This window comes from Adiantum capillus-veneris, chromosome 3 (genome assembly GCF_014529385.1).
Source record: "Adiantum capillus-veneris isolate H3 chromosome 3, ASM1452938v2, whole genome shotgun sequence".
Taxonomy (NCBI): Eukaryota; Viridiplantae; Streptophyta; class Polypodiopsida; order Polypodiales; family Pteridaceae; genus Adiantum; species Adiantum capillus-veneris.
Window position 1 is genome coordinate 87,523,154 of NC_140933.1, and position 12,788 is coordinate 87,535,941.

At 44.3% G+C, this 12,788-nt stretch overlaps 1 protein-coding gene across 2 annotated transcripts in view; it reads right to left on the bottom strand.

Moving 5' to 3' along the window:
* Positions 1–12,375, bottom strand: part of LOC147461258 (regulator of nonsense transcripts UPF2) — a 51,678-nt gene extending 39,303 nt beyond the window's left edge. For both annotated transcript variants that reach the window (XR_015187577.1, XM_086508847.1), the window contains exons 1-6: positions 12,265–12,375; positions 12,033–12,120; positions 11,720–11,922; positions 11,212–11,556; positions 10,996–11,100; positions 10,697–10,824 (exon numbers count right to left, since the gene is read on the bottom strand). Coding sequence is in view for 1 of the 2 variants with exons in the window: in XM_086508847.1 (XP_086364973.1) it covers positions 10,697–10,824; positions 10,996–11,100; positions 11,212–11,556; positions 11,720–11,922; positions 12,033–12,120; positions 12,265–12,279 (884 nt within the window). In the remaining variant the exon portion in view is untranslated. The remainder of the gene's footprint in view (positions 1–10,696; positions 10,825–10,995; positions 11,101–11,211; positions 11,557–11,719; positions 11,923–12,032; positions 12,121–12,264) is intronic.
* Between the last annotated feature and the right edge of the window lie 413 nt (positions 12,376–12,788).

Consider the following 12,788-nt stretch of genomic DNA (forward strand, 5'->3'; position numbering starts at 1 on the left):
ATGCTGACTTTCTCAGAAGGCCTGCCAGGCGAGTTACCTCCGTCTCGTCGTGAAAACCACACTATTGATCTGATTCCTGGAACCGCACCATTGAACGGGCCACCTTATTGTGTTAGCCAAGCCTAGAATGAAGAAATCATGAACCAAGTGAAAGAAATTCTTGAAAAGGGTCTCGGGTCTCATCCAGCCTAGTACTTCACCTTACTGTTCTCCGGTTTTATTGGTACTAAAGAAAGACGGATCTTGGAGAATGTGCATTGACTATAGAGCTCTCAATAAAATCACCATCAATTACAAATTCCCCATTCCAAGGATCGATTATATTCTTGACAGACTTCAGGGATCCTCTTGTTTCAGCAGGATTGATTTGAAAAGCGAATATCATCAGATAAGAATTGCTCCAAGAGATATCTACAAGACAGCTTTTCGGACAAGCTTTGGTTTATACAAATTTTTGGTGATGCCTTTTGGACTTACCAATGCTCCAGCAACTTTCAATCGAATGATGGATAGGATTTTCCAAGAGCATTGATCTTTTGTGGACGCTTTCTTTGATGATATTATAGTTTTCTTTAAGGATAAAGCAGAGCATCGACACCATCTGCGACAGGTCTTTCAGGCATTACGTGATCACGGATTGGTTATTAATACCTAAAAGAGCGAGTTTTTCTTACCGGAGATACATTTCCTGGGACACATCGTCACTGCAACAGTAGTACAGATAGACCCGGCCAAAATTGAGACTATCCATGATTGGCCTGACTTTAAGAATGTTCATGAAGTTCGAAGCTTTCTGGGATTGTGTTCTTACTATCGGCGTGTCACGTGACACATCCAACCCTATGTGTCCGTGGACAAGCTACAACATGACAAGGGTTCAGTCAGTCAAGTCACTCTAGAATAGGAAGTGATCTGGCACTTTTGTGAGCCTGTTCGCAAATCGTGCATGACCAGTCACTTAGATTAGATGCATATCCTCCGGTTGCACACAGCATGATCATCAGCATTCCCATCAGAATCTATCAAGGGAATTTTCCAGTGCATTAAACCTATTTTCCCTATTTTTGACATTTTTCACTTATTTATCAAGTGCCTTTTGTTGGAAACTAGGTAGGGCAATTTTGCTAAGATTATATATAAGCAAACCAGAGTTAGCACTTTCTGGCAGAAGAGGCAGCAGGAGCACACACTCAACAGGCAACTTCTCAATAGAACCCCCAGGAGGCCTAGCGTTTTTGCCTCACCCAACAGAAGGCTGGCGTTTTTGGACCACATCAGCCAGTGTTTTTGCATTGGCAACAACTTAGCGACAGCAAGAAGCAGAAGACTCCTAGCGTTAGCAGCTTTGCACAGCGACATCAGATCAGCCTAGCGATAGCAGATTTCCACCGCAAGTCAGATTTTCAGCCTAGCGTTTTTGCATCTGCCAGGCATTTCAGCGTTTTGCAGATCTACCGCGACGGAACCAACAAGAAGACCAGCGTTTTCAGTTTTCAGCACTTAGACATCGCAGAACAAGTCCTGAACCTCGCAGATCTCACCTTCCCACAACAGATCCTTGCCGCACGGTCAGATCCATCGAAGTTTGCAGATTCAGCACGGAAAACGCAGATTTCAGCATCTGCATTTTTCAGCACATCGTCGTCATCGCCGTCGTCAACCACATAGAGTCAGAATTCAGCATATAAAAATTTGCAGATTTCAGCCCTCAGCATTTTCAGATTTCAACCCGTCCCGTCATCGTCCTCATTGTCATCGACATCGTCGGTAAGTCCAAGCATTGTAGAGATTTGTGCAATCATAAGTAGACCGCTCTCGCCATCGAGAGTGGGGCCCTTGGAGGAGGGTTTGACAACTTTCTGGTGTTGTATTCTCTTCTCTCTCTATCTCTCAGTCTCAGCACCTTCATTCACAGTGTTCATCCACTTTGTTTGTGTCCATTGCACTCTCTCACTAAAGGAACGGAAGGCTCTCCCTTCCGTAAGTAAAAGGAACCCTCGAGCACAGTTCGGAGCACTCATCTTGAGCAAAGTTTAACATTCATTTCGCTGCACCTTACACTGGTATCAGAGCTTTGACAGTGTTCTGTATCACTCAAGGAAAGAACCACAAGAACCACATAATTTTTTTTGCTTGTTGCGGTCGCACGTAACCCAAGTCCTCTCGGGCGTGTCTCCTAATCGTGTTTTGAAGAGTGACAGGAAACCCAAGAAAGAAGGGTTTGTCCAGCCTCCCCTTGTGCCTCTTTTCACTCATTGAGAGCAGACCGAGCGATCGACGTGAGGTGGGAAAAAGCAACCTTGGTGTAAGCGCAAGGCCGCCAAGGGGTGCGCCCGCAGAAAAGAGCAGAACTCGGGTGAAGAGAAGATCCTTCTCTAACACAGATTGCAAGCGAAAGAAGAACCTCAAGACCCTCAAGAACCCAAGTTCCTTGTGAACTTCAGAACCCAAGACTTCAGTGGATGGTCATCACCCGAAGCGGAATGGATACTTCGCATGGAGGTGGTGAGCATGGGAGTGGCGAAGAAGAGTCTTCCCCACCAGGAGGTTTTTTCGACCCTCCCCCTTCCCCATCTACGCCAAAGATTGCACTAGATCCTATGGCAGCTTTCGACAAGATGATGATGGACAGTAAGAGAGAAAGCGAAGCAAAAATGGCGGCCATAGAACGTAAATACGAAGAACGAATTGCAGCCATAGCACGTGAACGCGAAGAAAGATTGGCAGCCATCGAGCGTAAGTACGAGCAAGCACGCTTGGAAGACAAAGCAAGAGAAGCAGAATTTGATCGCGAGAACAAAGCAAGAAAAGAGAAGAGCAACCAACACATGAAAGAGTTCTTGCGACTTTTTTCTATTGTGCAAGCGCAGTTTGCACAGAATCAGGAAAAAGAGACTGAGAGGACTCTCTCAGTCTCTTCTTCTCCAAAGCACGACACACATGATTTGGTTGATAATGACAAGCATGATGATTTGAATGACAATGACAAGCATGATGATTTGCATGATGATCAAGATGTGATTTCTCACAAGCATGATGATTTGCATGAAGAAGATGTGATTGTTCACAAGGATGATGTGTTAGTTGATACTTTCTCTAGTGAAGCTAACCTCATTGCAGATTCGATCAATCACGAAGAACCGATCTTGGCTCTCGAGTCGAGGTCCACAGAACCCCCACAAGAAGATTCGAACACGAAGAACCAATCTTGGCTCTCGAGCCTAGGTCCAAAGAACCCCCTCGGGAAGAACCGATCTTGGCTCTCGAGCCCAGGTCCAAAGAACCCTCATAGGAAGTATTATGTGTTTGAGTGATTAGTCAGCACGCATTGTTTGAGTGTTTCATTCGTGATCATTTCCTGTATTTTAGTCAGCGTCTATGTGATCCCTTTTCCTGGGCATAACATATTGTACGTTGAGCACGATTCACTGAATGAGCACGGATGTATACGGATGATTCATGAAAAGATGAAATGTTTGCACCCAAGGAATGCACATTCCGTCTCTTCCTTGGCACGACACAGTCGTAGAAAGAGCACAAGAAAGTATGAGCACCAAGCATCGGCATTTTCATTATGTTTTGCCACAGTTGATTGATTTAGATCAACAAGACATGAGTCGATCTCATTGTTTGCGTGTGTGTGGTGAACGGTTTGGCACTCCATCTATTTGTTCATCTACATTGCATGCACAGTCTTTTAGGAAGACAAGATTTTTTCTAGTCCCTTTACATGGAATATGTATGTTCATGTTTTTGTGTTAAAGGTGGTTTCAAGAATTTTCAGCCATGGAGATTCTTGAAGAAGAAAGAAGCATGACTCTAGACGAAGTTGAAGCATCGAAGGAGCCACAAAAGACTTTGTCGCTTTCGACGCGGCCCAAAGAAGCAAGCTTTGCAAACCTTTATGAAGTTCAAGTATCGCACGACCCGCACCTCAGAGTGGGCCAGCGAAGAGTCCTTTCGAGGATTCCGGATATTGTTGGCAATCTCCCTCGACGCCATACAGTTCGGTACCAGTACCTCACTTTGAAAAGGAGGGGATGTCACGTGACATATCCAACTCTGTGCCCGTGGACAAGCTACAGCATGACAAGGGTTCAGTCAGTCAAGTCACTCTAGAATAGGAAGTGATATGGCACTTTTGTGAGTCTGTTCGCAAATCGTGCATGACCAGTCACTTAGACTAGATGCATATTCTCCGGTTGCACACAGCATGATTATCAGCATTCCCGTCACAATCCATCAGGGGAATTTTCTAGTGCATTAAACCTATTTTCCCTTTTTTCACTTATTTATTAAGTGACTTTTGTTGGGAACTAGGTAGGGCAATTTTGCTAAGATAATATACAAGCAAACCAAAGTTAGCACTTTCTGGCAGAAGAGGAAGAAGGAGCACACGCTCAACAGGCAACTTCTCAGCAGAACCCCCAAGAGGCCTAGCGTTTTTGCATCACAGCAGAAGGCTGGCGTTTTTGGACCAGATCAGCCAACGTTTTTGCATTGGCAACAACTTGGCGACAGCAAGAAGCAAAAGACTCCTAGCGTTAGCATGCACAGCGACAGCAAATCACCCTAGCGATAGCAGATTTCCACCGCAAGTCAGATTTTCAGCCTTGCGTTTTTGCATCTGCCAGGCATTTCAGCATTTTGCAGATCTACCGCGACGGAACCAACAAGAAGACCAGCGTTTTCAGTTTTAAGCACTTAGACATCGCAGAACAAGTCCCGAACCTCGCAGATCTCACCTTCCTGCAGCAGATCCTCGCCGCACGGTCAAATCCATCGAAATTTGCAGAGTCAGCCGGTAAAACGCAGATTTCAGCATCTGCGTTTTTCAGTGCATCGTCGTCATCGCCGTCGTCACCGACATAGAGTCAGAATTCAGCAGATAAAGATTTGCAAATTTCAGCCCTTAGCATTTTCAGATTTCGACCAGTCCCGGCGTCGTCCTCATCGTCATCGACATCGTCGGCAAGTCCCTTTCTCGTGGGGACCGACAGAGGTGACTGCTTTTCAAACACTTAAGGAAAAATTGACTACTGGACCAGTGTTGGCTTTGCCAGACTTGCAACAGCTATTCGAAGTTTATTGTGATACTTGTGTTTGTAGTCTGGGAGTGATCTTGATGCAAGAAGGCCATGTGATTGCTTATGAAAACAAAATGTTTTCAAGGCCAGAATTGGTGGCACAGATTTATGAGAAAGAGCTATTAACTACTCGGAGCCGATTTCACGGTCTTTACTGATCATCAAAATCTACGCTACTTCTTGTCACAGAAGCAGCTTTCGGAAAAGCAGATGCGGTGGGCTAACATCTTGTCACAGTTTCACTTCCAGATTGTCGATGTTCAGGGTCAGAAAAATTTAGTGGCAGATGCATTGTCTCAAAAGCCCCTCATCTTGGCTACTTCCGCGTTCTACACAGAAGCTTTGAGGATATGGTTGACCAGTACGCCACCGATCTGTTTTTACCGATGTTTTTACTCGGATACAGAATGGGGAGATAGTCCCAAGATATTCCATACGGGATGGCTACTTGATGAAGAAAACAATGTTGTGTGTACACAGCTGTTGAGGGAAAAGGTTTTGACAAAGTGCCACTGTCCACCATTTAAGGGTCATCACGGCATCGACACCAAGTTGAAGGGGCTTGAGTATTATTTCTTTTGGCCGAGACTCAAGAAGGATGTGGACGACTTTGTTCGCAGTTGTTTAGTATGCCAAAAGGTCAAGTTTGACAGGCATAAGGCGCAAGGATTACTACAGCCTTTACTCATTCCCACCCGCCCCTAGGAAAGTATTGCAATGGATTTCATCTTTGATTTCTCGAAGACACAGAGTGGGCACGATGGCATTTGGACTGTCATTGACAGATTTAGCAAGAAAACAGTCAAGCCGGACCATTTAGCGAGATTGTTCATTGCACAGATATTTCGATTACATGGCATGCCTGAGACAATAGTCTCCAACAAAAATCCCCGATTCACCAGTTTGTTTTGGAGGGCTAGAACATTGGCACGCGGTTGCAGTTCTCGTTATCATTTAAACAGATGGGCAATCTGAGATCGCAAATTCAGCTATTCTGGATTTATTGAAGTCTTAAATCTCTGATCAAAAGACTCAATGGGAATTTTTTTTGCCTTTGGTGGAATTCGCCTACAATAACACAGTTCACTCTTTGGTGAGTGTCACAAACTCGTGACGTGGCAATCCTATAAGTTGTCCCAACTTATGGCCAAGTGACGAGGGGACCCCCGAGAGGACACATTGAAATAAAGCAAAGTAATCTGTTGACGTAGCTGCCGTACTGATTTTCGTGAATCACGCTGGCTGTACGGACCTCCACGTTTACTCTGACTGTACGGACGGCCGCAAAACGCGCTGCAGTCTCCGCAAATTACGATGGCAGCTTTTGGAGGCTCTTGCTTTTGAGTTTGAGAAGCTTTTGGGGGCTCTGCTTTTAGCAACCCCATGTAACCTTTATAAGTGGCCTTAGGGCTCACTTCTCAGAGCATCTGGACGCAAAGTCTGAGAGTGAGACCCGCGGGCTCTCTTTGTACTTTGCACACAGATTAATATAAAATGAAAACCGAAAGGGGCGCCAATCTTTGAAGCCAATACCTTTGGGCATGGAACTACACCAGGCCGTGTCGTCTTTGTGAACTGTTTTAAAGTGAATCTCTCTTGTGTCGCGGTAGAATCTTGACTTGGGGTGTCCAAGTTTGTTACAATTGTATCAGAGCGCGGCTGAATTCTCTTCTATCGGGAAATCCGATCCTTTTCTCGCGACACTTATGGATTCCAACAAGAATGAGTTGACTTCTCTGCATCTGCTAATGTGGGAGGAGATCATGAAGAAGATTTTGATGATTTAACAGAGGAAGAGTACGCGCCACCTCAGCCTACTCAGTACGAACTTGAAGAGACGGAACGTCGAAAACACGTTGAGAGTGCACAAAGCAGATGATTAAATTTGCGAAGAATCCGCAGTTTGCAAAATCTTTGTCTCAGCAATCCATCGCAGAAGTGCACACCCAGTGGCAGAAAGCCACAGAACCACCCATCAAACCGGCAATCAAGAAACCTCCTTCTCCGAGGATGTTTACAGAGCAAGAATTGGCTTTTGGACGCAAACAACCAATCCAAAAAGCAAGAGAAAAAGCACAAGAAGGGGACTGACTTCCCGGGTTATTTGGGTCGTCAATCTTCTTTTGCATCGGCAAGAAAGCAGAAGAAGCATGTACGATTTGAAGGACTACCCACTTCTTCTTCTTCTGACAGGTCTTCTAGCTATTCTGACTCGAGCGAGGAGGACAGAAAAGGCAAAAAGCGAAGCAAAATGCAAAGCTTCGGAAAGGTGAAAAAAACGGCAAAGAAACCCAGATTTCGCCTAGTTTCTAACTGTTCTATAGAGGAGTCGTCCTCTGGCAATTCGGACTCCGACAATCACATGTTTTATGCAAAGAAGAAGCATATTTACAAAGCCAACCAACATGACTTTCTCGAAGACAAAAGCAAGAAAGTGAAAAAATTCAAAGAAGGTGGACAATTGACTAAATTTGAATACTTTTCTCGGTTCCAAGATGCTCCGAGGGCTTGGCCTTCATTCAGCAGTTTGACATAGCTTTCTCTGGAGGGCATTACTCAGATTACTCCAAGATTAGGAGAGCTACATCTTTCTTCAAAGGAAATGCTCAAACATGGTGGTCCACTCTTCTTCTGAAGAAGGAAGCTCCAGTTAAATGGTTGAAATTCAAAAGGCTCTTTATTTCTTCTTGGCTGACTCGGGGAGTACGAACGAGATAAACGAACCGCTTGGAATCATATTCGCATGACCAAGGGAGATTCTTTGGACGCTTATTGCGAGAGATTAGGAACTCTTTTCTACCAACCTCTTCATTTAAAAAGGTCTCTTTTAAGGAAGAGATTGAGCGAAGTTTCTACGGACTCCCTACACAGATCCAAGACTACTACCTCGAACAAAAGGCAAATTCTATTCAAGAATTGATGGGTCATGCGAAACGGGGTTTTGCGATACATTTGGGAAATTTGACTTACCCCACTGATGAGATCTTGACTCAAAGAACCCAACAGACCTCTCACAATGAAAGTAGAAAGAGTTCCCAAGAAAAGAAAGACAAGGATACACGACCCCGGCTCACTCTTCGAGAAAGGGCCACTTACATCAAAGAAGGGAAGTGTTTTGGATGCGGGGAACATGGGCATGTCTCCGCAAAGTGCCCCAGAAGGGCACAGCAAGAACAACATGAAGACACGCCAGAGAGTTTGAGAGCAGCAGAGGAACATGGCAGAAAAGGCAAGATGAAAGCAGGACTGGTTCCAAATTGCATGGGTACTAACGCAAGCACAATTGATGAAAGTATAGAACTTTGCCGAGCTTGGGGCAAAGTGAAAGATCAAGAAGCCCTGATTTCCTTCGATGGAGGAGCCAAGGCCAACTTCATTTCACCTCAATTGGAGGCGCGGCTCGACCCGATCGAATGGGACCACCAACAGAGACAGTTCTAGCGGCACATGGACGGGACATAGCCATTATATCTGTCATTGGCAAACTTCGGTTGCATTGTCAGGGGTATTTGGGGCACAAGGACTTTTACATAATGCCCTTGGAAGGTTGTGAAGTCCTCCTAGGAGTCCCTTGGTACCATAAGAACAACGCCGTGGTCAATTACCGGACAAAGAAAGCGACTTTGACAAATGAAAAGGGCCGAAAAATTGTACTTGATATAAAACTGAAGGGCGAGTTTGTCCCTATTGTATCGGCTTCGGTCATTTCCAAATTAATGAAATCCAGTCTCTTCATTACTCGATCTACTTGAAAGAGTTGACTAATGAACACAGAACGAACATGTCTGAACTTGATAAAGAACGCCAAGATTTTCTCCACACTCATGCCGATTGCTTCTCTGAGGGCCTGCCAGGCGAGTGCCACCATCTCGTGCTGAGGATCACACTATTGATCTGATACCTGGACACCACCGAACCAGCCACCTTACCGTGTTAGCCGAGCCCAGAATGAAGAGATTATGAATCAAGTGACAGACCTTTTGGAAAAGGGTCTTACCCAGCCGAGTACTTCACCCTACTGCTCTCCGGTGTTGTTGGTTTTAAAGAAAGACGGATCTTGGAGAATGTGCACTGATTACAAAACTCTCAATAAAATCACCATCAAGAACAGATTTCCAATTCCAAGGATCGAACAAGCATCCTCTTGTTTCATCAAGATTGATTTGAAAAGCAGATATCATCAAATCAAAATCACACCGGGAGATGTCTATAAGACAGCCTTTCGGACAAGCTGAAAGAAGAAATGACTGCAGCATTTCGGTCTCATAAATCTCTATAGACATGATCGCAATAAGGATTAGTTAATCCGGCATCAGTGAGGTCCGGGATGGATCTAGATGCGATTACTAAATACGTTGCTCGCAGTCATGGTCTAAGATTTGGAATGAATTTTTCTGTTATTGATTTGTCATGTGATGTCATGTGTAGTGATGTGATTGTCGTCTTTGTACATGTACTAGATGTGTCGTGTCTAGTGCGTCAGTACTTAGAGTCAATGTCTACCGAAATGGTTTATGGCCTCTGTCTGTTTTGCAGGCATAATCAAGGGCGATTACAATTCTTTCAAGAGGAGGGTATGTCACAAACTGATGGCGTGGCATGACCACTTATGCGGTTTGGATGTGATGGTCAAATAATTCATAAAGATCACGGTTCATATCCTAGATTAGACAAGGATAGTGATGTGAATGTGATTTTGATTGTTGAGTGACTTGTGTCTTTGTGTTAGAGCATGGATTGAAGTGGTCAAATGCATGTAGGCACAAAGTCACTGTCTACTGAGCTATTCTGTCTACTGTCTGTCTGGAGGCACAATCGAGGGAGAATGCTCCTCTTAAAAGAGTGTTTTTTTTTTTTTTCTTGTTGGGGGGGGGACGATGCCGCAAAAGCAATGATGTGGCACTCAAATCTCAGCCACAGAGAGAGATCGCAGAGATGGCATGGCACTGACCGTACAGACGTTCACGTGACCTCCATAATTTGCGGCTCACTGACGTGGCAGCTTCTACACAAAAAGCTGGAGAGTTTTTGGGGCACTTATTTTTAGTAGAGCTTTTGGATCAGCGCCAGTTTTTTGGTTTAGATGCTTTTGGGCCTGGTGCCTTTAAATATGAGCCTAGGGAGTCGACTCTGGCAGATCAGTGTGTGGTCACACAGGGTAGAGCGATTCCCCGGCACTCACTCTGTACTTCTCAATATAAAAAGAAGGCACTTACTCTGTACTTCTCAATATAAAAAGAAGTTCCAAAAGGTTCCAATGCATACCTCTCTATGTAATGGCAAGAGTAGGATGCATCCACTCCCCTGAACTCTTGCCATTCATGTGCTGAGAGAGAGAGTCATTGATAGATTCCACATAAAGTATCTACCTAAGAGGCATATAAACAGAAAAGAAAAAGGTGGCGAAGCTTCCAAGCACCATGAGCCATGAATTACAAAAGATGTCCATCATCATCACATACATAAGAAAAGCTCAATAACATGAGACTTCAAAAAGTGTAATAAAAATTATGATGTCCAACATCCTCACCCTTAGTGTGACTTGATCAAAAACTAGCTCATAGAAAAACATGAACTGTGGAGAGAGGGCCTAAAGAGGACTAACTTACGAGGAAACACTTCGAAAGAGCTGATCATAAGATTTTCTAAGCCTTTCATAGGCAGAAGCATTCTCTTCACTGAGTTCACCCTTTGCATTCAGCATACGCATATTCTCATGCTCCAACTGTCGCAACGTCTGTTTGGACCACACAAAAATGGCAGAAATGAGCATGCCATTAACTTAGATTAAGCACAACCTTTCCAGGCATCGTGAAGGGCCATGGCCATTAACATATACGGAAGCAAGAACTCAAAAAGAGTGCAAGATTCGCAACATCACTGTAGGAGGAATGAAAACATAATTTACCGAGTGCTCAGAATGTAAAAGGTCCACAACTCCATCATAGAATGACTGAAATAACTTCTTTAAAAGCTTCTTGTGATCAGCAGTAATGTTTAGCTCCTTATAAAGCTGCAAATTGCAAAAGATGTAACAAGCCAATATGCACGGCATGTACAAGTTGATTGTATGCACACAACCAGTAACAATGGCAAATATGCTTATATACACCAGACTGATTACCTCCTCTTGTGGATCATTCCCTAACAGAGGCAGACCAAGAAAAACCCTCCCTTGCCGAGCAAAACTGACAAGTAGTGTTAAATTTGTTTGTACATTGTCGCGATCCCGAAGTACATCTGTACTGCAAAGGTCTCTGATTATGCTTACAAAGACACTCGTATCGTCAAAGACACCACATATGTAGAGCTCCACCAGAAGTTTCAAAGTACTGCGTTTCTTCAGAGCTCGATAGCTTTTATCCCCATCAGGCTCTTCAACAGTTTTCCCAGGAAAAAAAGTCTTCAACAGCCCTTGCAATAAAGTTGGAGAGAAATCCTTGTACCTTTGATGAAGTATGGAACATATCTTTGAAAAAAACAATAATGGACTAGATAAGGCAAACTCAACTCAATCTCAATATCAAAGAAGAAGCAAAAGGCATTACCTCCGCAAAGCACAACTCTACAAATAAAACAAGATAACTGGATTTACATGCAGAGCTTCAGACAAGTTCAACAGGCAAAATCACCTGAACAGCTGCATTGATGTCGGAGCTCTTAAGTTTTGCCTCACAAATGGCTGCAACAGCTTCACTAACAAATTTACTCAAATTCACTGCCTTTAAATCCTCTAAAAGACCATCCTTCAGCTCCTCATTGATTTGCTTCAGCTTTTTTATTACAGCAGTGTTGCGCTTGATACTAGGATCAAGAGTCCTTAAAAAGCTTACATCTGCACCAAAAAGGCAGCAGAATAATAATTTTCTATTACTCTTACAAAGCCACAAAAGAACAACAGAAGTGAACAAAACAAAAATTCCAACAAATTCCCTACGACAGAACCTGGTCTTTCAGGAGACAGATTAGACAGACGTAATGCCCGTTTCGCCTCTATATGTTTCCTTACTTCCTCTTGCCGAGCCATGGCGTCCTGTCAACAAAATCCGAATACAGAACAGCTTAGCATTCGACCAGACTGAGAGCTTCGAAAAAGCAACAAACCGATACAGACGAAAGGGACAAGCAATTTGATAATTGCGCGCACAGAAGCGACAAAAGCAAGGAGAGAACTCACCTCCTCGCACTCCATCTTCGGTCGAGCAGTCTGTTCTGGTACTAAATCAGCCCAAATTTTATGCGCCGCGCACGTCACACGGTCGAGCCGACGTCGGCAAAAGCAAAACCTACGTGGAGGTGACTTGGCAAGAGTTTTACAAGGATTCAACTCTCACTTAAATTACTACCCTACATAATGGCTTGCGTATGGGTCGAAATTGCTACCTATTCATTAATTTGACGTCGAGATTCTCTCTTGTTAGCCTGAAAAAACTGAAGCCTCCCCTCTCTCACATGTCCCCACGGCATGCTTCTTTAGTTGCTGATCTATCAACCCCCCTCGTTTTCGCTATCCCGATACCATCACCTCTTGCACCGTGTAGACAAACCAGGGTTCTGGCGCCTACCTTGCGCACTTCCGACCTAGCTTCCAAATACACCTGTAGCCTCCCCTGCAGAAACACAAGAGGGGCATGGCGCTATTGCAGTCTGGGCTCGTCCTGCACAAACCATGAGTGGCACAGATGCTCTCTCTCTCTCTCT